This window comes from Labrus mixtus, chromosome 14 (assembly GCF_963584025.1).
Source record: "Labrus mixtus chromosome 14, fLabMix1.1, whole genome shotgun sequence".
In the NCBI taxonomy this organism is placed as follows: domain Eukaryota; kingdom Metazoa; phylum Chordata; class Actinopteri; order Labriformes; family Labridae; genus Labrus; species Labrus mixtus.
Window position 1 is genome coordinate 2,191,453 of NC_083625.1, and position 24,430 is coordinate 2,215,882.

The window sequence follows — 24,430 nt, forward strand, 5'->3', positions numbered from 1 at the left end:
CGTTTGTCCCAGTTTAATCCGAAAGATGAACTTTATCCGCTTGCTTGGAGATGTATTTAAGAAAAAGAATTCTCGACGTCAGATGAAACCAAAGCCAGAGACGGAGTCAGGATTCATTTCTTTATTGCAGACTTTTTTTTTTTTTTTTTTCCAGTTTTGCTTGTATACATGTCAGACTGAGTTCAGCGCCTGTACTGCAGTACTGTGAGCAGATTAATGCGTGTGGATACAGGAGGTGAGTTTGGAGCCGGTGGGGGGGCGTCGGCTTCACGTGTCTTGTTGAATCAAGACGAGTTCCTTGATTGTCACACTGTGTAAATGTTCCTAACCAGAGCTGCTGCTGCTTCTTCTTCCTGTCTGTTTGGACAGAAGAGTCGAGGTCGTCAGAGAGATTTTCCTTTTTCCCTTCTCACAAACTAACAAGTGACACAAATCATATCTGAAGAAAACGCCTGTGGGCTCATTTTCTGCAGTTTTCAAAAAACAGGACAAATCTAAATGGAAGTGCACGAGTACGGAAGCCCTGAGAGGACACACATCCATACATTTTATTCAACTCCGCTCTCCGGTAATAACCAGTCAATTTAGATTTTTCTGAGATCTGGACTTATTTATCTTTATATCGGGGGTAACAACGCTGGGTTTCTTACTGACCGGTCTCTAAACTAAGCGTTATCTTGAGACGACTTAAAAAAGCAGAGATGAAAAAGATGACAGCTGATCCGTTCAGATCCCACCCCCTTCGGTTCACGATCAAAAGCAAACCTCTAAAATTCAAATAAATGCACTACTAATGGGGACGCAGATGGCCTAGTGGTTAGGTCTCGCCTCGTGTATGGAGGCTTTAGTCCCCCAAACGAGCAGCCCGGGTTCTAGACTGTTATTCCCCACTCTCTCTCTGTCTCTCTGGTTTCCTACTCTATCCACTCTCTCTCTCTAAAAAAGACAAAATGCCTAAAAATAAATCTTTAAAAAAATAAAGGACTGCGGTTAAATCCCCGGGGAGTCTCTGTGAAAATAAAAGTCGTATCTGCTTTTCAAGTAGGTACGGTTACTTTGATTTGATCGCTGCCTCGGCTCTTCTCCGTTTCATCTCACGGTGTGTTTATGGTTCAGGTATCAGCTGGTGACTGCGTCTTAACACCAAATCACAAACTTAAAGTCAGAAACTTAGTAACGGGCTGTTTCTAGTCTGTGCTTGATGAAGATTTAGTCCCTTACAAATGTCCTGACTGTCTGGTTCACACATCACGCTCTGCAGACACACACACACATCCGCTTAATGGTGTGTGTGTGTGTGTGTGTGTGTGTAGATTACAGCCAACTCGTGATGGAAGGATTTCTATTTAGTGTTTGTAAAAGATGACGGTAACATACCGTTATTGAACTGATGCAGCTTCTTAAAATCAGACTGTTCCTCTCAGATTCCTAAAAACACTTTTTAAACCCAAACAGAGTTCAGCTTCATCCACCAGCCTGTGTGATGATTATTATGATTATTATTGGAATGAGAGCGATGTGTGTAGCCTACAGTGAAGGATGTGATACATCATTAACATTCATGGAGACGTGTTTTGATCTGTAGTGCTTTTGAAGTCGAGAAGTTAAGATTGTAAATATCTTCTTTTTTTTTTCCACAGATACTAAAAACTGATCCGATCCGAGCCGGGAGATTTGTGATCTGCTGTCTCACTTATAAAATGTATAGAAGTATGTCCCTGTCGGGCTTCCGTAGCTTAGACATCAAATCAGTTTGGGGATTAAAATCACTAAAATTAAAAACAAAGAGGTGTTAAATGTGTTAAAAGAAACGGTTCTCCTCCTCCTGGACACAACTTGTTTTTCTTTTTACAATATTTTCGTTTCTTGTTTTTATTTATTTACATCATTTCAGTTATTCCCCTCCCCCCCGTCTCGTGGAATCGGCTGATATATACTCCCTCTGCTACGAGAAGTTTCAGCGTCTTTGTGCCGAACACAAAAAAAAAAACGTTTCCACTTCGATTGCATAACTTTCCCAATTCTGAAAACAAGTTAACTGCCCTTTAAAACAAAAAGAAATCACACATCATGTCAGCTAAATGCACGGTCACAACTAAAGTGCTTAATGAGATTTTTGATCCCCGATGAAAGCTGCCATCGTCATGGAAACTAGACGAGGGGGATACAGACGAGGCGTTCGATGAAGAAACAAGAACGAACACAAAGAAATCTCCAGTGTGTGTGTGTGTGTGTGGAGGGGCCGATGAAAAGAGGCTCGGGGGGGTTAAGAGGAGCCTCAGAGTTCAGTCTCCTGGAATATGTGAGGAGCAGGAATGTAGTGGAGCATGAAGCACTCTGCGTTCTGCTCGCGTTTTCCCCCGTACGTCCACTCGATGAGGTTTTGGACAGATGTTGACTTTAACGTTATAACAGCGGAGGGGGGGAGTGGAGGTTGCAGGAGGTCCACCCGGGCCGCAGAGGGTGGAATATGAAGGGTTAATTCAGCAGCGAGGAGGAGTGTGGAGCTGTGACCTAGCTGCTGCTGCCGCCGCCCCCGCCACTGCCACCGCCGCCACTGCCACCGCCGCCCGGAGCTTTGAGGCAGTCCTCGTTAACGCCCTGAGAGGCCAGCTCCGACAACACATTGTCCAGGTAGTTGGGGTCGGGGTAGCCGTGGCCCGACAGGTTGGACATCATCTCCGTTTTGTGGTGGATGCCGTTCCACACCACCGTGTCGGGCTCGCCGGTGGTGCTGGAGGTTCCCACGGTGAAGATGAGGCGCCGCATCCACGCCACCTTCAGCATCTCGAGCACCTTGGACAGAGAGAGAGAAAACATCAGAGGAAAACCTACAAAGACAACGCTAATTAGAAAACACCCGTAACATGCTTTTTTTCTCTTTCAGTTTTGAAGTTACTCTGACGGACTAATCAAACTCTTTAAAGGTTACTGATTATTCAAAACACACTTCTCCATGTTCCTCTAACTCTAACATGTGTCTCTAGTCCGTCTACAAACCCCCCAATGATGAGAAAAGTCCATCCTCTTCGTCTTCTGCCTGCTCCACTTTTCAGAAAATGTGTGCTCAAACAGGCCGTTTGTAGATTTTCCCTTCATGACATCACAAAGGGCAGTAGCCCCTCCCCCAGGTGGGTGACACTCCCACAGCTAGGTGTTTGTTCTGCCCTCTAAGTCTGCCTTCTCACCGTAAACAATAGGACATGGAGCGAGAAAGCACCGAGTACACCCAAGCCCTTCCAGAGAGGGGGCGTGGTCAGACACCGCTCATTTACATATTTAAAGGTACAGACACAGAAACAGCCTGCTGGAAATGCTGTCTTAGCCTAACTTTTCAGGGCGCACTCACACTAGCAAAGTTGTCCCAGACTGAGATCATTAATGGTGGAAGTGAGGATAATAACTTTAAATTAGTCATAAATCTAAAAGAAGAAAGTAAAGTATTCTGCTGAGGTTTTTTTTAGACTAATAAACACTTTTATGAGTTTTTAATGAAAAATGTCCCTCATTCATATTTGATTCTTTAACCCTGATGTGATAACAAAAAGTGTCACTGTGTTTCACTTTCCTATGAGTTAGTGAACTCGGCTGTAAAGAGAAAACAGCCTTCATTGTCTTTTTAAATCGGTCGTTAAAGAATCCCTTAAAGATGGATGTGCCAGTTTTCTGCGTCTCTGGAGTGAAACACACTCAGCGCTCAAGTCTGTAAACAAACACTGAAGCTTTCAAGAGGATGATGTAATGTCTGTTGATGAAGGAAAACAAAGCCGTCTAACTGATGGAAATGAACCGAGCATCTTAACACTTAAGTCTGATTTTAACTGACGAACTCCTCGCGCTGTTTTTACGACCCTGACACCACTCCGAGATGTTCCCGTCGTGTTTCCTGTTGAGGTGGGAGTGTCTGAGGAACGACACGGGGGGGGGGGGGGGGGGGGGGGGGGGGGGAACAAAAAAAACACTACAACTGGAATAATTTGATCCAATTCTCCTTTAGTGGATTACATCAGAGATTATTTATAGAAGTGTGCAGCTGCAGAGAACCAGCGTGCGAGGAAATGAGCCACTTAATCGCCATGGAAACAAAAGACAACTTTCATAACGAGTGTTTCTTCATATAATCACAGAGAAACGCTGCAGGTCCTGGTGGAGCTGATGGAGCTCGGCCTCTCTGGGACAATATGTGAATGAACGAATCAGAGGTTAGGGTAAAGCATGAAGAATAATCGATCCCCGCCTCCTTCATCTGGAAATCCCGGAGTGTTCTGTTTGTATCCGAAATGACTCAAATTCAAAGTCGGTAAAGTAACTCTCATGTTCTCTGATGAGTGGATGCAGTCTGAGCTTTCCTTTTTTTTCCCCATCTATTGTTTTTTTTGAGTCCTCCTGTCTTGTCATGCATGTGTTGCATTATGACATTATGTTCTAGAGGTAACCGTGCTGAGGCCCGGTTAGTCCTGGAGCAGTGTGAGTGCAGGCCAGCAGGGGTGAAAGGGGAGGGGGGGGGGGTAAGCATGCTTCAGTGGGATATGGAGCAACTTCTCCTAGTGTGAGTGCGCCCTCAGTCTCATGTATAGAGGCGCCGAGGTACAAACGAAGAAGAGAGCAGATTTATAAAATCTGGCCAGGGACAACAGATGAAAATTAGCCTTTTCGCTAACTCTGGCATATTTACTGAAATGTTTATCCCTGTAAATGTCCCTGTAAAATAAAATAAATAAAATAAATAAAATAAATAAAATAAATAAAATAAATAAAATAAATAAAATTCAAAACAACTCCTCAGAGAAAACTATGATGTAGCAATCAGGGAGAAAACATGAATTAAACCGCTAAACCAAATAAAATCAACTCGATCTGAAATTTAAACTTTAACTTTGAATTGTCTCGTTGTTGTTTATTTGGTCGGCTTAAGTTTTTAGCTGCAGCAAAGTCAAAGTGTTTCCGGTAAAGTTTGAGAGAGAAGTTGAGAGAAGTTTGCTCCATGAATTCTCTTGTGTGTAGTGCAGCAGTGTTGAGAGTTTGAGGCGTGTCTGTGGAGCAGATGTGGTCACAGCTGTGTGTCTGAGTCGGGATCCGTTTCCTCACCTTCCTGCCCTTGTCGTTGTCCGGGAGGAAACAGAAGCGAGGGAAGCCTCTGCAGGTGAACGGCTGCCCGGGGTTTGGATGCTCTGGACCCTGGAGGAGAAAAAAGGACTGAGTAAAAAAAAACAAAGTTCTGATGAATGGAAACATTAAAGGTTTGATATTAGAGGTCTGATCTGATAATAACCGAGCTCTGGATTAACAGTCGACAAAGGGCTCGATACTAATCTGATCTTTTGACTTTAAGTCAGTGACACATGAAGCTCTTCGTTAGAAAGTTTCCCCAGAAGGACAAAAACAAAAAAGAGAGAGCGTCACAGAAACCTTGACAACAAGAAAACAAGTCCTGAACTTTTGGAATAAAACTGGAGTTCAAACTTTTTAATGCAGTGTCTCTATTTCAAACATCTCCTCATCTGTCATATCGACCAGAACACCAGAAGAAACTCTTCATTTGTTGGAGAAAAGAGGATTATTTTAAAGGAAGTCCAAAGAGAAGGGAGTCCTTAAACTTAAAGCCTTTCCGCCTGTAAAAACTGTAACAGGAAATCCTTCAATTAAGAACTCAAAGCGACATGTCTCACTCACATGGAAGAAGTTTCAGTGTTTTTTTGGCTCACTTTTTTATTTTTAAAGTTTTTTGAGGAGCTTTTTAAGCCTTTATTTAGAGAGCGTGGGGAATGACATGCAGAAAACGAGACACAGGTCGGATTTGAACCCAAGTCGCCTGCCTTGAGGAACATAGCCTCTGTACACGGCGCCCGCGCACTAACTTTTTTCCATAGAGAAGAGGGGAAGTTAAGACAGTTGGACAGTATTCAGAGGGCAGGTATTCAACAAAAAAGAAAATCAAAGAAAGGAGGAACATTTCAAGATGGTGGCGAGTAAGAATGAGAGGCGGTGTATGAATATGTTTCTATGGATGGGTAGGTTTGTGTGCATGTATTTTTTTTGGCTGCTATCATTTTTTTGCGCACTAACCACTCAGCTCCTGGCATCCCGGCTCCTACTGATTTTTTCATGCAGTAACCATCGTCTCCCCAAAACATCTCGCCGTATGAAAACCTCCTTTTGGGGCCAGATTTCGAACTGAAAGTTTGACCCCACCCAGAGCTGTCCCCCGTAGCGTTCAGGCGTACCTGTAAGCCCGGCGGTATGCTGTAGATGATCTGGATGGTCCCACAGTCCGGGTGTCCCGGCAGCGACTGGGCCACGCTGTAGATCTCCATCTTTCCTTTGGGCTGCGTGCCGGTCTTCTCTCCGTAGATTGTCTTACACGAGGGGCACTGCAGGCTGCCGTCCTGACGAGGAAACACACCACAGGAGAGATGTTTAGAACCGCTCTCATCAATACAGACTTTCAGAGAGCTGACTGTGGGTAACATGTGGATCATGATGTAACTGTGATGATCGTCGCACATGAAACTTGATGTAATCATGTGACTGACTCAGACAGGAAAGAGACATAATGAATCAATAAATACAGGAATCTGTGTGTGTTTGTTAGTCGAGTTTGTTGGGCGTCAGACTTGGCGAGTGTGTTGCTGTGGAGTGAGTGCCGTGCTGATTGTGAAGTTTACATGAGCTCATATTGTTGCTTTAAGAAATTTCAAATAGTTTTGCTGTGGCGCAATACGATGGAATCAAAACCAACCGGAGACAAAGTGGAAACACGCGCAGGAGGAGACTCACCCAAGGCGATGTTATTTAGGTCGCTGAGAGTACTGGACGGGACACACCCGATAGTGCAACATAACTTTACCGTTTCATTTTGCCAAATGGAGGCTAAAACACTCGAGCTAACGTGGGGATTCAAGGCAGACTATTCAGATCAACACACACAAGACTCTGCCAGGTATTTCTGAACTTAGTAACATCTCAGCTAACATGTACAGAATGTTTTAATATCTGTATATTGTTCTACGTCTTTCTTCTCTCTTCTGAAATGTGTATGAGCGTCTGTGTGTGTGTGTGTGTATGACTGGTTGATTAGCTAGTTAGCTAAATCTGGTACAAATCATCTCTTCTCTTCTGAGACTAATGTTGTCTTTTTGTACACTGTCCCTGATTCAGCGTTGTCGTCTGTTTTCTCACTCGATTTAAGCGACTTTGGGAGCCATCCTCAACAATAAAATCTACTGAAAAAGACTGTTGTGTTGCTCAGAAAATTGCAGAGGGTTGTCGAGTAGTCATATGCAGGTGGGGTGAACTTTGAAATAATTATTATGGGAGCTCAAGGTAAACGTGTCTCTACTCCATGTGCGCTAAACCGCACTGTCCCTGATTCAAATAAACGAATAAACTGTCTGCAGTCTGCGTACCTTTGTTCCGTTGTTGTACATGGCCAGCATGCAGAGCATGTGCAGGGTGTGTCCACATTTGATGAATTTGCCCACAGTGTCGGGCAGGATGCTCTGACCCCCCTCTTCTGAGACCGCTGTCTCGTAGCCGGACGCATTGGACAGTTGATCCATGCAGATGATGCAGTCCTGAGGGGGACACGGGGAAAGTTTGATTAATGTCACACATGCAGTTTTATTTAATACAGTTTTTAAATGTCTCTTTTCACCTTTTTTTCCACCACTGTCAGGTAACAATTGACCCTAAAAAATCTGTGTCAGAGCAGTCCAGTAATATTCAGGAGTGCATGTGTGGAAACGTCTAAACACTTTCTTTTTTTTTGGTTGATGTCTGTGTTGACTGTCAGACGTTTACCTCATCAGGTACTCCGGCCACCACCTCCATGTACCGCTGAATCACTTCTTCAGGTCGCTGAGAGGAGGCTGAACGAGGGAGAAAAGAAAGAAAAGACAAAATGATGAATGAGCAGAAACAGGACAAAAAAAAACAAAGTCCAACAAGCTGCCACATGAAGAGAGAAACTTGGTTTTCTTAACACTTTGAAACATGACCCTTATACTCAGGATTTCTACACATCATGTCTCTGCTACAAAGTCCAGGTTGCTGCTAAAAAAATCAAGCAATGGACTTTAGACAGGAAACAAAAACATGCAAACAGGTGAAGCCACAGAAGCAGTCTGAGTGTATGATGACAGAGTGAATGTGATGAACAACATGAGCGATGGAGACATTTAGTTCAGGTCATTCTCTCAAACACACACACGAGCGTCAAGTCTGTTTAGGAGACAAACTTTCCATCTGAAGCTAACCCAACGCTCTTCATCGAGTGAGTTTTTAGGTGAATAACACGGAGAGACAGCGACGCGTCTTTTGACTCCACATTCTGAAGGTGTTGGAGCTCAGCTTGTTGAGAAATCAGATCAAATAAAAAGTACTAACTGAGACGTTTCAGGACATTTTGTTTTCCTGTTTTTCTCCTGTTTGATTTTGAAGTGCAGGAATTTAAATTAAAAGTGACGGCCAATGAGAGCGGAGGACATGTCATCATGATCAAAACAAACGGGAAGAAATGAAAAGAGACGTAATATTTCAGACACCACACAGACCGCCTTTATGTTTTAAATTAACTTCTAAATCAATCATGTTTCTAGTCACTAAGTTTGACAGTGACTATGATGCACAATATGTCCAATACGACGGCATCAAGGTCTTCAAAAATATCTTTTGGGCACAGAGAAAGTCAACAAATAGTGAGCTGTTGTTCCAGTCTGAGACACTCCTCTTTGCAACCACCATTTACTGTAAATCAGACGGAGCCTTTGAGTGTGTCTGCTTCTTTTCTTTTCTTTGTTCATTTATGTCAATTGTCTATTACTTTCAGTTATTGCAGAAATGTTGTGGAATGTTTGTGTAGTGTGAAAAGAATAATATATAATATGAATTTGTAAAATGTAATGTCACAATATAAACTGTGGACCCCAGGAAGAATAGCTTCCCGCTATGCTGAAGCTAATGAGGATCCAAATAAAACAAACAAACAAACTGTAGAAAACATGGACACTGGCTCGGTGATGTCGCCCGTTTGTTTCTGAAGAGGCGTTATGAAGCCAAATGATGGCGGTCGTCATATTGGAAATACTTAGTCTGCCTAACTCAGTCAATCCAGAACTAGACAAAGTTATGGAGGCGGGCCTTAAGAGTTCTGGTCAACAGCTACAATGTGCCCACCTGTCAGTCAATTCAGCCACGCCCCAAAACATGCAAATTAATGAATATATTTTAGGCTTAATGAAATATAAATGTGTGAGTTTTAGGGCCGTCATTTTTATTTTCATTTTTTATTTTTTATTGAGCCGTTTGAATTCAAACATTCGGTCTCTCAGCGCATCAGGCTGTCTGAAGTAGTTTGTAGTTTGATCCAGCAGAGGGCGCTCTCAGCGGAACTTGACCATTTAATGCACTCTTGAAGAGTGTTGTGTTGTGACAAAGCAACGGGCCGGGGCGTGAGTCAGGACATTCAGACTGACATGAGGGAGACTCGTCTCTCTGCAGACAGCAGCCGGCTGCTTCAGTGTAGAGACACGGGGTCGCTACAGACAGTCGTTCTCGTCAGGAGGTAACATTGTGAATAAACAGAGAGCTGCACTCGATCCCAATCAAGCGTATTTACTTGTTTTTCTGGTGAATAATATTAAAACATAAATCAGTCCTTTTGGATTGCCTGAAGGCTGTTTGGTTTTAGTCTCATTATTACAACAGTAAAGTTAAGAAAAGTTTTTGTCTGTACATTACGTGTAATTTTATACCTTTGTTCTAAGTTTATTTAAATAGAAAGTGACAGCACTAGTGAGTTTAGCACCAGGCTGTAAACATGTTTGTATCTACTGTAAAAACTGGCTTTTTAATATCGCCTCTTATGTGACTTTCTGTGCTTTTGCAGCCAGCCTCAAGTGGACACTGGAGGAACTGCAGTTTTTTTGCACTTCCACATTATTTGCTGGAGTTTGCCGCTTTCTATCGCCATGGAAATGACTCATTCATCCTGGTAAGTCGTGCCCTGGAGCGTAATCTTCCTAATCAGCTGCTTTACTCTAAATACTTACTAAATTGGAAAACAAACTACAAAGGGAACACCACGCTGTGTCAAAAAGGACTTAGAAAAAACTGTTGAGACCATGAAGTCGTTGGGAATGTTTGCAGAGGTAATGATCCAGGTCAGGAGTAAACTGGGTTTGTTATTGATTTAAACACAGCAAGGCTTCATGTTTAAACCAGCAAGAGCGCACGTGAAAAAGCCAGTTTTAAAGCAACCTTATATGAACTTTACTTTTAAAACCGAGGTGCTACGCCCACTTCCTGTGTACAGTCTGTTATCCAGACTCATGAGTGAGGCCTTGTATCCTGCGCTGAAGCATCTGGGTTTGTTTTTCAGGTCTTGTAGACGCTGGTTACGCTTCATTAAATCCTGTCAAATATTGAAGTTTTGTTATAAATACTAAGTCTGGAGTCACACAGCTGAAGGCAGTGTTTGCACTGTTCCACATTTGTCAGACTCACAGCACCTTTTTTTTATTTTAACACCATTGGGGGAGGGTGGAGGGAGGGGGGGGGGGCTAGAAGGTGGTTTAAAAAAAGAAATTAGCTGCTTGTTAGATCTTTGAGAGCTGGAAAGTTAAGTGTGGGAAGCCGGATTTCACGGTGAGTGAGCTGCTGGAATTGGAGGCTGAACGAGTGAAATAAGAAATCGGGGAAGGCAGAGAAGTCGGAGATAGCAGACGAAACACAAGCAAGGGGTTTCCAGAGAAGCGTGAACACACACTATGAACCCATGAGGACAAATGGAAAGCGAGCCGATGTGGGATGAAATGTTGGTCAAGCCTGCGGAGATGGGGCAAAAAGAAAAAAAAAGGAAAGAGGCGGATGAAGGGTCGGTGGCGTGGTAGCTACCTCTCCTGTGCTGCCTCTTTGCTCTCCTAACTGAACTGCTGCTGCTGCTGCTGCTGCTGCTGGGGGGCTTGCTGGGCCTGCTGGCTGGGGGGAGGAGAGGAGGAGGAAGAGAGAAAGGAGCAGGCTGTTGCTGCTGCTGATGCTGATGCTGCTGTAGCTGTAGCTGTAGCTGTTGATGCTGCTGATGCTGCTGATGCTGCTGCTGAGGGAGGGGGGCAGAGGTGAAGTGCACGCCGAGTCCCACTGCTGACATCAAAATGGAGGCCATGCCTGGAGCAGGGGGGGAGGGTAGGGGTTGGGTGGGGGTTTAGGTAGGATGGGATGGGGCGGGCAGGGCGGGGCGGGGGGGGCAGGTGAGGGTTGAGAGCAAGTGGAGAGATGCAGGAGCAGAAAGGAACAAATCAAAGGTATGAGAAATGTAGCAGCAAACTGATGTTCTCCACCGTGTCCGTCATTCATTCACACAAAAACAGTCATCAGGTACCTTCAAAACAAACTGACCACGTCTTTACATTTAGTCGTGATTAAGTAGTCGACCACAGATCTCCGTTATAATAACTACAGGTAATCAGCAAACCTGTAGCCATGCTGGAACTATATTTGCACAAACACTTTTATTCAGATTTATGTCCAACATTTATTTTTTTTAAGAAATGATTGATTTGATTTGTGTTTTTTATTCATCTTACTGCTTGAGACTTCTCTCTCCCCTAAGCCCTGATTGGTTGAAACATCTTTTTTATATGTGTTTTATCCTGTTTCAGTCAGTTTTAATAGAAGATATACTTCAATCAACATTTCACTCCTGAGCTGGTGGGGGTTCAGTTCTTGCTTGAGGTCACCTCTGCAGTGCTCAGGAAGTGAACTGGCACCTCTCCAGCTACCAGACCAACGTCCAGATTTGGTCCCCCCCCCCCCCCGAGGTCTTGAACTGGTGTCCCTCCTGTTCCCAACCCGAGTCCCTACAGACTGAGCTACTGCCGCCCTCATAACAGTTTTCTTTCCCTCTCATGTGTTGTTCATTTCTACATCAGTGTGTCATGATGGAGGTCGATCTTGCTGGCTGGAAACAAATCTACCTACAGGTACAAATAAAGTTACCTGAACCTGATAAAATTCAGCCTGAGCAACATTTGTAAAAAAAAAAAAAAAAAAAAAAAAAGTATATTTCTGTCTCTCTGCTTGAGGCTGGTTCAGTCACCGCTCTACAAAGCTGAATGTGTGTTAGATCTTCCTTCAACACTGACGGCGGCAGAAGTTTGTAATGGGATGCGTTAGAAGCTAAAACTGAAAAATAAACAGCGTGCATTAAATAGAGAGCCGATTAGCTGTAATATTCATTACCCACTAATGATCATTAAATCTCCACATTTGGAGAAGACACCACACGAGTGACCTTCCATTTGAAACGATTCACCAAAGTCACGGTGCGGCGCGTCGCTCACTAATGAGGTTCTGCTCCAGCAGCTTCCTGCACGCCGACTCTTTTCATTCAGTCGGCTTATCACAGCCCACAAACGGACTTATAATTAGAGAAGCGCTTACTGTGCATGGCAATTTGACCATTTTTGCAGCAATAACTATTTTCCTACCCACAATATTAAAAGCCTGATGTGCTACAGTATCATGCTACGCTTTAAATCACACTTTGAGAGGGAAATGAAAGTCATAAATATTTAGAACGGCCTGGAATTTAAATTCTTAAATGTAAATTTAATCATATCCGTCCAGTATGCGAGGATTTCAAACATCAGATACTTTTAGGATTATAGTGAAATTGTGACATATTTTCACCGTTGGTCAACTCTATGTAATTTTTGTCTGGTCGATAAAATGTCATTAAATAAAGAAAGGTCAGAGTGAGCTGATGTGAGAACGCAGCAGGATCTTCTGCAGAGAATTCAGCTCGAGCCAATAGGAGGGGGGATGACGTTTATATCCTGTTACTGCTGCACGATGCACAGTGTCTGCACGCCACCGCTACGATCTCCAAGCATGTAATAAAACTGCTTTTACTGGAGAGTCTGTTGTTCTCCGCTCTTTTGCTGACAGAGCATTGATATAAAGGCAAATATTTTCATTATAGCGGACTCTGTTGCTACGTCCCGCACTTTCTTGGAGACCCCACCGCACCCCGTCCTGTCTGACAGGGATAGTCTCCCACTGTGAGGAGAATATGTGAACAGACAGGTCAGGAGAATATCTGGAAATGATCTAGATATTATCAGGAGTGCAAATGTGAAAACGGCTTTAAGTTATCTGGTGGCGATTTGCATTATATTTTGATGTCTGGAAAATGCAGCTGTTTGTCAGTAATACATGAATGAATGTATACCACCCGTAGAGACATCATTCATTAGATATATAAAAATCAATGTTGGGTGGAGCTGTGGGACAACTGGTCGTCTTACTGGTTCAAACACAGAAAGCTCAAGTTAATCATGCTTTTCATTAAGGAGGAAACTTCTTCACACTGTCTTTAAAACAAAGCCTGTGAGGAGGCTGCTTTCATGAGTCCTGACAGGCTCAGATTCTTTTGTGCTTCATTGACAGGACCCCTCTCTTTATAAAAAAAAAAGGACATAATGGTCACCTTAGGGAGTGTTTGTTTTATTTTTAAACCTTTTGTCTTCCAGCTTTTTGTGGCACGCTGTTCCAGACTGACACTCACGGAACAAACGCAGAGAGAAAAAGCACATTTAAAAAAACATGCTGAATAAAAACCTGCAAACTTCTAAAAAAAAAAAAACAAAGAAGTGTGCAGCAGAGAGAGACGTGAGTAGAGGTCAGACAGGATGGATGGTCAGTGACCCGTTTACCTGCCAGGGCGGAGCTCACACTGGTCGATCCGTTCAGCTGCACAGAGATGGAAGGAACACTGCAGGACAGGAAGCAAGGACAGGGACGCTCAGTCAGTGAAAACAGGAAGAACAAAAATAACCGTTTCAGATTATGTTCATCTTCACAGACGTACGGTGACATTTGGAAAAAACTTCTGGCACAGAATCAAAACAAGATGACTAAGCTTTACTGCGAATCAGCTGAGGATGATGATTTGGATTCTAGAGCCGGACCGATTTATCGGCATATTAGCATATCCAGTCACTATCGGTATCGGCTAATTTTATCGCAGATATAACTTGATTTATTCACCAGCGAAATCGCGTTTCATTGTATCAAACTAGCAGTTCTCTTTCACCAGCAGAGGGCGCTGTATGGATTACAATAAGCATCATCACTCTCCAGAGTGTCGAGCGATGATGCGCGTACATGAGCAGTTACTTTCAAGTCGAGTGACCATCTTGACTTCATTATAAATATTTTCTATAAGTTTTTGATGACTTCTTTTGAGGGATCAGCTCAATAAAAGTGTATATCTATGTATCGCTTTAGATCGAACATAGATTGCAGAAAGATATCGGCCGATATATTATATCATTATATATATATTATTATATATATTATTATATCATATTATTTCTCTACCTAATATTAATATGGCCTCAAAAATTCCATATCGGTCGGGCCCTCGACGATTTATATTCACTTAAGATAAGATAGTCTTCTGATTGGCTAATAAAAAACGATAAGGTTCGCAGATTGACTTTTCAGCAGAACCAACACCCTTAATGATAAGGAATCTGAACCTAACAAATCTGTTATGATGTGAAACGACCTTCTGCAAAAATGAAAGAGAAATTGTCAATAAAGAAGTATGATGGAGCACTTGACCTATCCAGTATGTGGCGGTAAATAGACTTTTTTTTGATGGATTTGCATATTATTTTATATTATAGGATTACCAAAGTCTAAAAAAAATACAAAATCAAAAGACTCCTAGATTATTTTTTATCAAACATGACGATGAAAAGCAGCAAACCCTGCCTGATTTATGAGAGGACAGACCAGTTCTTTCTATGTGTGAGAAGTAACTTATAACACTCATTTATTATTTAACTCAGCTGTAGTTGCAGCTCAACTTTGTCAATAAACAGTTCAGTCTGTAAAATGGAAAATTGTTTGTAGAGCTCTGAGGGAATTCTTCTTGCGCCTGTTTTGTCTTATTAAGAGCACAAAACACAAAATTTAAAACAACAAAAGTTTCAAGGGACGAAGAAGGAAACTGCAAAGATTGCGGTGTGTTAACAAAACATCTTAAAGTCCACGTTAAGCATTAGAAAATATATATTTTATGTTTGTAATTAACCATCAGGACAAAAGTTGTCTCTGCTCCGAGATGTTGTGGGCGTGTCTGTTGAATGTGCTGAAACCTCCGACCCCCTCAAAAACGCTGTCACACAGACGCAGTCCACCCTCACCCCCTTCTACTGAACAGTCAAGGCCCACAGACCCCCCCCCCCACCCCCCCACAACAGAAAGACGCGCCTCTCTCAACTGTCAATGGCCCTGTTCATCGTGCAATTCCACCACAGCACCATACTGACTCTCTGTCGTCATTACGCCTTTAGACATTCATATAGATTCCATAACTGCGTCATATTGGTCTCACAGTCTGTGAATTATTGTTGCCTTGCAGCTTGCACAGTGGGAGCCCTGATAACCTATCGACAGAAGGAAGCAGTTGGCTATCTTTCTGCTAGCTTATGCAACATTTTCAAAGAATCCCTGAACACACCACCATGCATCAACTCAACACAAATAACTATGCAAATGGAAAATAGGTTAGAATAACTCAATTAGACATCATAATAGAAGTCGTCATTTATTCTTTATAAAAACACCATCCAGTATAATAATTGAGAACTGTGAGCAGTCATCTGGAAGAGGGCGAGTGTGTGCTACAATACGCAGCATTTCACATCCCTATTATTGATTCCAGCGGCTGGTGAAACACTAAATTAAACTTAATGTGGAAGAAAATTAAAGCTCAGAGCAACTGTACGTTAACTGAATATTCATGCCAGCACTAAGTAAATAATGTGTTCTGGAAAGCTTTTTTCCTCCGCTGTTAGGAAAAAGAAAAGAAGGAAGGCTGGAGATGACACAGACTAAAAGTCACAGGACAGGAGCCAAAACAAACAAACCACTGCAGGGCTTGAAGCTCAACATCAGTGTGTGTTATTCTTGTTTTACAGGATGGGTCAAAGTGGAGACCGACAGGAAAGATAGAGGAGGATGGGAGGAAGGGAAGGGTGGAGACGGGCTACCCTGATATGAATCCCACGGCGGCAAACTGACCCTGCACTCATGAGGTCCCAACTCGGAAAATGATGAAATTCAGTGGAAAGAGAGTTGGAAAATATCTTCTAAACCAATTTTGCTGAGTTGACAGACTTCATGTCATATAACAGAGCCACAAGGCTGGCCACAGAAATGTTTTTAAATTCCTTAACCCTAACCCTAAACATTATTGCATATCCATTCTTGAGCCATTTGTAATTTTCAAACGGTATGATGATGCAGTGTCTAACAGTTGTTTTAACAAACATGAAGAAGTCAGATTTGGAACTATTCAAAGAGCGTGTAAATTAAGGATGACTCTCAGAAACATCTATCTCTCGTTGCTTTACTTAAACCTCTTTCACCCACACACACAGGTAGGTACCAACCTTAACCCGTTGGCACTGGCGGAGCTGCTCAGAAGCGGCGGAGGCAGCTGACTACCAGAGGGCGGTGGAGGCCAGGGGCTGCCCCAGGACATCCCCCCGACAGAGAGGGGTCTCCTGGGGTAAGGTGAGTAGACAGAAGTAGGGTGAGCTGCCACAGCCCTTCCTGTCCCTTGCAGACTGGGCCGGTTCAGGCTGCCAGATGAAAAGGAGTGCCGTGAGCGGCTTGGCATGGGTCCTGTGCTGCTGTGGCTCAAACACTGCTGACAGGAGCAGGTGGGACCCGAGGGGATCGCCGGGGGGCCAGAGGAGGCCAGCGGGTAGGGGAGGTTGCACTGCCGTCGAACTTGCCGCCTGAATCCGGTGGCTTTGTTAACCTGGGCCAGAGACGTGAGATCCACAATGTAATTATATCCGTGCGGGCCCAAGTCTGCTGTGCCTTGTCGGGCCTGATAGCTGTGCTCTAAAAGGATAGAGGTTCGAGTCTCATATGGAGTCCATCCGCCTTCGTCGTTGGCCCATTCCCAGTAAACACCACTGCCCAGGCCTGAGGACTGGGCAAACAGGGAGCGACGCACTGATCGGGTCTTTCCTGGAAACAACATCAGATAATTTACGATTAACACAGTGGAGTAAAACTACATTTTGAAAGAACTTGCGTTAAAGTTGCTGGATGCCCATACTACACACGGCCGAAGTTTGAGCTCATGAGGTAAACATATGTTGGAGTAATCTCAGCATGAGTCTGCAAAAGGATGCCACACAGCTTATTCTGCCAATCACGCGATAGATCCCTGATAAGATTAAGATTAACTTTATTGATCCCGCGAGGGGAAATTCAGTTTTTTACACTCTGTAAGTCATGCAACACAAACATAGGCTGAAATATACACACACAGGGGTTTGGTGCCTTGCTCAAGGGCACCTTGGCAGTGCTCAGGAAGCGATCTGGCACCTCTCCAGCTACCAGACCAACTTCCGTATTTGGTCCGCACCGGGACTTCAACCGGCGACCCTCCAGTTCCCAACCCAAGTCCCTACAGACTGAGCTACTGCCGCCCCCCAATAAGGTTCAACGTAAGCCGTTTAAACCTCTGACATAGGCTCTCTTCTCCCAGCACTGGAGAACAGCTTTCCCCTGGCAGCCCTGCAGCATTCTGCCCTAATGAAGGCTTCCAGAGAGCTGGCCAATCAGAAGAAAGAGGGCACCAGGGGAGGGACACTCAGTTTACTGTACATTGCACATATTGCACAAGTTTACTTTTTTTTTTTAATTTAATTTTATTTACCATTTTGTTTTGTACCTTTTGCACAATTTAGAATGTATAACTGTAAATATTATTTATCTTATTTTACCTCATTTTATTTTATCTATTTCACCTTATCTTATTTTATCTTGTATTTTGTAGGTTGTATTGCACCGTGGGACGGAGACAAACGCAATTTTGATTCCACTGTATGTCTGACATATTTTGAAATTGACAGTAAAGTTGACTTTGACTTAAAGACACTGACTCTGAAACAAACTGTTTCAGGCAGAGGCTGAAATGACAGTTTTCACTGACTTACAGTATCACATAAATAAGGAGGTTTTAGAGCTGCTAATCATCACAGACTGACAGCATGAAGGTAGAAAATGAGGATTATAAAGGATCTTTAAATAAATATGTTTTATGGATGGTTAGTGAGAATAAAGAAGTTTGATTAGGGTCCTTAAAGTTGAGAACCCTAATCAGGAAAGCATCAAAGAGATCTTAATCCTTTGTGACAGCTTATTAATTCTGCTAATTTATAACTTTTTACAAAGAATGATTAGAAAAGCAGTGTGTCAACAGCTCTGTTGTCTTCTGTTCAAACTAGTAAACACAAAACAGCTGAGCTCTTAAAAACAATACGAACAGTGTGACGAGCTAAAAACAGGCTGTGTGGATGAATTAGCTGATAAATGAAAGTATTTTAAGAGTTAGGTATATCTCCACCTTCACATTGGGTACTTTCACCTGGCTGATGTTATCTCTTTATGTTGTAATCACTCATCAAAACAACAACGCTCATGCTAACTGAGTAGCTAACGTTAGCATGGCCCTTTAACAACACTTTGTGAAACGTTGTTTTGTTGGTTTTACGTCAGGCTCACCTGTGTCCTGTCGAAACTGCTTCAGGCTCGGTATGTCGATGAGATAAGGCGACAGGCTGGGGTCTGATTGTCCCAGGCAGATGCTGGTGGAGCCGGGTCCCCCTCCTCTCTGGCCCCGCGGAGCCAGACTCCGCTCGATGTGTGCGCTCACCTGGCCGCTGTAAGGCCTCCAGTGCCCCAGGTCATCCTGCCATTCCCACACCGCAATCATGGGCTGAGCTTGCCCCGCAGATCCAGAGGGTGTAGCGGACACAGACGGCCCGTTTCTAGACCCGTTAACTCGGGCACAGGAGCCAGACACAATCGCCATATTCCCCCGGAGCCAGCTGAAGCTAACAGGCTAACGAGCTAGCTCTGGTTAGCTTCTCTGATTGTGGCTGCGGCGGAAAGAGAGAAAGAAAAAGCCAGCGAGGCTAGCTGGGCTCGTTAAATAATGCCATTTAAATATGTTAACACGCTTCTGAGTAAGCTACGAAGAAAGCATCAACGTGAAGAGTGAAATTAAAATGCATGTTGACAAAGCTGGAGCGTTGAAGGGGCTTAGCGCTTCGTGGGTAACGTTAGCTTAGTGACAGCGTTGCCAGGGCTCCTTCCTCCTCCCCGGCTGCCTTCAGGGACCGTCGGGAAAATTGGAATTCAAAACACGTTTATATAAACCATAAAATAAGGACTTTTTAAAGCGGTCAAAGGTCTGATATATTGCAGACGCACCGGATTAATAAATTATGCAACCTAAGGAAAGTCAGTGACGCAGATTTAGTTTCACATTTACAGATTATATAGTTTTATTAGAGGCTATTTCAGCAAATTCATCCCCATAGGGCTGGGTGATATATTTTATTATATTATTATATTAGTCTATATTATATAACATTTCATTATATTACACTATATTGTTCATATTGCACTATATTATATTATATTATACTACATTATATTATATAACTGCACTCTGCATTACTGTGGTACAACACTGCCTCTCTTCTCTGCTGTTTACATTACTTGCTGCTATTTATCATACCAAGTCACTTTAATCATCACTTGTCACTTTATCTTGTCATTCTCTGCAAATACTCTCACAATTCCATGCATAGTTAACTTCATCATTCATTTTGCACTTGTATATACCCCCCGTTTTTATTTTTATTTATCTTATCTATTCTGTTAAATGTGTATTTTTGAGCTTTCTTGTCTGTGCTGCTGCAACGCTGCAACGAATATCCCCTCTGGGGATCAATAAAGTATTTTCCTATCCTATCCTATAGCCTAACAATTAAATCTCTGATTTCTTTCCCTCAACAAACTCGATTTACGTTCTTTAATCAATGTTTTTCTCTTCTTAAAAATAACTACAAATCACAAAGAAATGACTAAAAACAAGTTTTGCTTTTATTTCAAGTCCCGGCACGGACCAAGTCTGGAAATTGGCCTGGTAGCTGGAGAGGTGCCAGTCCACTTCCTGAGCACTGGCGAGGTGCCCTTGAGCAAGGCACCAAACCTCCCCACCAGCTCAGGAGCGCCCACTGTGTGCAGCCCCCTCACTCTGAGACCCCTCCATTAGTGCATGTCCATAGGATCCTGTTAGTGCATGTGTGTGTAGCATGTTCACTAGACAGAGTGTAAAAACGAATTTCCCCTCGCGGGATCAATAAAGTATAACTTATTATTATTATTATTATTATTATTATTATTTGATCAATAAAATGAAGTGGATTTCCCTTTCGAGGGTTTCTAAAGTAACCTTATTTTCTCAAAGGTGCAATCTGTAATCTTTAAAAGTGAACTATGCAGGATCAGGCTTCAGCAAAAGTACAGATAAGGCAGAGCTACTTCAGCAAAATACTTGTGGCTGGATGGCAAATACTTGAGGCCAACCGGCCACTCAGGAAGTAAACAAGGGGGGAGGATGTGAACTATACTGTACATGAACCCTGGGGCAGCAGAGGAGTAAGTTAAAAAGAAAATCTAGATTTTCATTTTTGAAAATCCTCCCAAACCACAAATACGATTCATCATTAAAATCAATTTATCTCCCAGCTGTAGGTCCCCCATGTCATTATCATTACAGTTGTTAATATAAGACTGATCCGTCTAGCTGTTGCTGCTAATACTACACATACTTTTACCATTTTTACTGACATTCTAACTATATATATCAAGTGCATTCATTGCTGTTTCATCTCTCTTTCTGCATCTCCCTCTATTCCACTTTCCAAGCCCAACACAGTTTTCTGCAGACGGCTCTTCAACATGAGTCTGGTTCTGCTCTCCTCTTAAAAGGAGGTTTATTGTTGCCACTATTGATTTGCTCAGGATGGATTAATGTTGGGTCTTTGTAAATAAAATAACACAGAGTAAGTCTTTTACCTGCTCTTTTTGTAAAGTGTCTTGAGATAGCATTTGTTATGAATTGGCGCTTTACAGATAAAGATTGTGATTAAAGACTGAGGTGCGATCAAAATATAAAAATGACCTTACTAACCTCTTTTACCTCTTCTGTGTAGCCTACACTAACCCTCCCTGATAACAGGATGTTAGTGTGAATGTGATATATTAACAGCAAACATGTTTTTAATCAACCACAAAACAAGAGAAAATCTGCATTCTTTATTGTTTCAGGGCTCAAACTCAGCACGCACAACCTTCACCACTCGTAAACATGTATCTTACAGGATGCACCTGAAGGTTGCATTCTTCTTCTTTACAGCAAACTGCCTCATTGTCCTTCCTCCATCTCTTTCTCTGCTCTTCCATTGAAAGGAGTTTAGATCCCTCTCAATGGTAATGCTGCCCCCAACTGGAGATGGATAAGTATGACACAACAGTCTGTCAAAAAAATCTCAATAAATGTGTTTAAAAATTCAGACTGCACAAAATGCAACAGAACAGAAGTAATCCGTTTGAACAGCACACCTCAGTGTTATGACTGTTTTTATAATCAAAGTCTGTGACAGTGCTAAGGTGTTCTTAAGCTGCCTGAGGGGTAGGGGGGTAAAAACAACAACAACAACATTGGTACCAGTTGCATCATGCAGTGATGCACCAGGAAGCAAAATGTGTATTTTGCATGAAGCACAGCCTGAACATAACTGTATCACATTTTCTCTTTTGGAGGGGGAAACCTGCAGGTGTTTTTTATCCTGTTTTCTCCACCGGAAAAATACCCTGAAGATCCCTTTATCACATTCCCTCAACATGAGGAGCACCCTGCAACGGATTTCATAATTTCTAATCAATCACAGGGACATTAATAAGGACATTTCAAACATTGAGCCCCAACTACGATGGTCAAATTGTTCAATACTTCAATATTTTATGATACCATTGAAAAGTGTTATAGTTTTTATGATGCATAGTTTTGAAATTTACCAAAGTTAAAGTAACGACAGATCTTCAGACACATTTTAGTCCCAAAGCCGCAGCCGGCAAAAGACAGCGAGGGAAGCTGTGGTCACATTCACAGGTCGGGTAATATCAGCGTCTCTCGAGTCGTTATGATGTCGCATAAAGACGCAAATGTTACGTTCATGTATCATACAAACAGATAGAGAGCAGAGGAAGTGCCATCAGAGGTGACAGTGTCTAAATTACACATTTAAATGATGTCACTCTGCTCTCCTGTCTAGTAAAGACAAAAAAAAGAAGTTTGTCGTAAATGTATATTCCACAATTTCAGTTGTTACATTATCAAACCAGTTATTTATATCGTTGGATCTGGAAGATACAGTTGTTTTTTCTTGCAAGATATTTAGACAGTTTGGCTCTAACATAGCTCTAACCCTCCAAAGGAGCCACCTCACTCATGTTTTCTCCACCTGGTCGCCATTTTATTATGTTTTCTGGATTGTAACTACATCCTTGGAGGTTGATTTATCAACTTTTCTGGGCTCTATAGTCCATCCTGTAACTCCCCTCATTGCATTAGCTCCATGTCAGGGCATCAAAGAGAGCACACTGTGCTGTTTTTCTGCCATAAGGAGATCAATCCTTCAGTTTTCTGTTACCTACAGCTAATAAGTAAATAGCTTCTGGCCCCAGTATAACATAACATGGCTAGTATAAAATATTAAAGATCCAAACAAAGCGAGATCTGATTTTTATGGAGCGGCCTGGGAGAATATCCGTCTTCAGTTTATCTGCCGGTTGTTCATTAAGTTCACATAAAAGATAATAGAAGTTGACAGCTCTGACACCGCTTTGAACAGTGTTTAAATTAGAGCTCAAGGGGGATTAGAGCATATTCCATTTAACCCCGGGAGCCGACACATAATCAATACCCAGTCCAGGCCAAGTTGTCTCAAAATGACAAATGTAATAATAAGCCCCAAACAAAATATTAAGCTGCTGTTGCAAAAACAAAAAAAGGCTTCCATTGTTTCAGTTCTGCCTCTGCAATGTAACTGGGACATAATGTTGTACTACATATATGAGGACATGGCTTTTATTCAACATCTGTGAGGGTTTCATCTGCAAGGCTACATTTAAAATAGTGTCTGAAATACAATCCTGCAATCTGAAGACTCCGTTTTTATTTTTTTAAAGATAAAGTTCAGCAGGACTGTAAGACTCCACAGCTTCTTTCCGATGTCTTTGACAAAGTTGTCACAAGTAGAGTTACATAGAAAGTCATATTAGAAGAAGATGGCTCAATTCTCAGGATGCTGCTCAAATTCAAACATGCAGATGAGAAGCCATCGCGGTAACTATGTTGTGTTTCATCTTGGACAATGTATACCATCTGACTCTTATTGCTGTAAATATTTCTTGTACCTATTATTGATATCTTACTTACATTCCTATTTTATTTGATTCTTATTTGTATTATTACATTTCTACTGCTATATTGTATATTTTGGAGCAACTGTAACGATTGAATTTCCCTCTGGGATTAATAAAGGATTTCTGATTCTGATTCTGATTAATGGCGGCTTGTCGACGTCTGAGCTTCTAGCAGATGGTTAATTTTGCTTTCACAGCTCATAAAGAGTCCTCGATATTCATTTGAAGCCGTTTCAAAACCAGATAAAATCTCCACACAGTTTTAAATGATTCAAAGATCTCTTATTGTACTTATCATTTTACTGATCAGCAGTATAGGTCAACTTTAGTCTTACTAAATGTAAATATCTCCTACACTTTTTAAGGCCATTGTTCAGGTTTTTAAAAAAAACATTTATTCAAACTTCTCCCATCTCGTCTTTCATGAACCTGTGTCTCCATCAGCACAGGTTTACTTCAGAGCACCTCAGCAGTGAGGAGGAATGTGAGGAATGTGAAGAGAAGAAGTGGAGGACTGCTTTTTTCTTTTTTTTTACACCTGTGCACACCTGGCAGGTGTTTGGGGAGTACAAATATTTGGAGATACAGACCTCCCACCGCGTGTGAGCGGAGCTTTTTCACCGCTTTCAGACTGCACAAACATGTTTGAAAGAGCAAATATCAGCCTTTTATATTTCAGTCTATCCGGCACAGAGCAGGGCCATGATAAGCACTACGATGGGGCGTTGCAGGGAGAGGAAAGCCTGGCACGCTGCCTGGCACACTTTGAACACATGAGAGCTTAAAGCAATCAAAGGGAGCACTTTTTAATGTGTTGTCTTCAGATTCATTTTTGCAGCGACGACGTCATCAATCATCAGAGCGTAAAAACACTCAAATCCCAACCATGAATTAGACCCATCCGCTTCATGGTTACTTAAAAAGAAAGATGCTTGTGTTGATGAGAAACTTTTATCAAGTAATCTAACAAACAGGAGTTAGCAGAGGAAAGACCTTGAAGGGAGTGTTTGCATAGTTCAAATCGTTTCAATCCATCTGAGTTATAAGTGTACAG

General features: G+C 42.4%; 1 protein-coding gene across 2 annotated transcripts; it reads right to left on the bottom strand.

Moving 5' to 3' along the window:
- Positions 1-106: 106 nt before the first annotated feature.
- dtx2 (deltex 2, E3 ubiquitin ligase) lies at positions 107-19,171 on the bottom strand. 2 transcript variants are annotated; one of them, XM_061056133.1, is made up of 9 exons: positions 18,598-19,171; positions 16,464-17,052; positions 13,713-13,771; positions 10,894-11,163; positions 7,801-7,868; positions 7,407-7,574; positions 6,225-6,386; positions 5,089-5,178; positions 107-2,796 (listed from the first exon to the last, which is right to left on the bottom strand). In XM_061056133.1, exons 1-9 carry the CDS (start codon positions 18,905-18,907, stop codon positions 2,515-2,517), a joined length of 1,998 nt encoding a protein of 665 aa, XP_060912116.1. In that variant the 5' UTR covers positions 18,908-19,171; the 3' UTR covers positions 107-2,514. The 2 variants fall into 2 exon arrangements, with proteins under 2 accessions (XP_060912116.1, XP_060912117.1); XM_061056134.1 differs by lacking the exon at positions 10,894-11,163.
- Between the last annotated feature and the right edge of the window lie 5,259 nt (positions 19,172-24,430).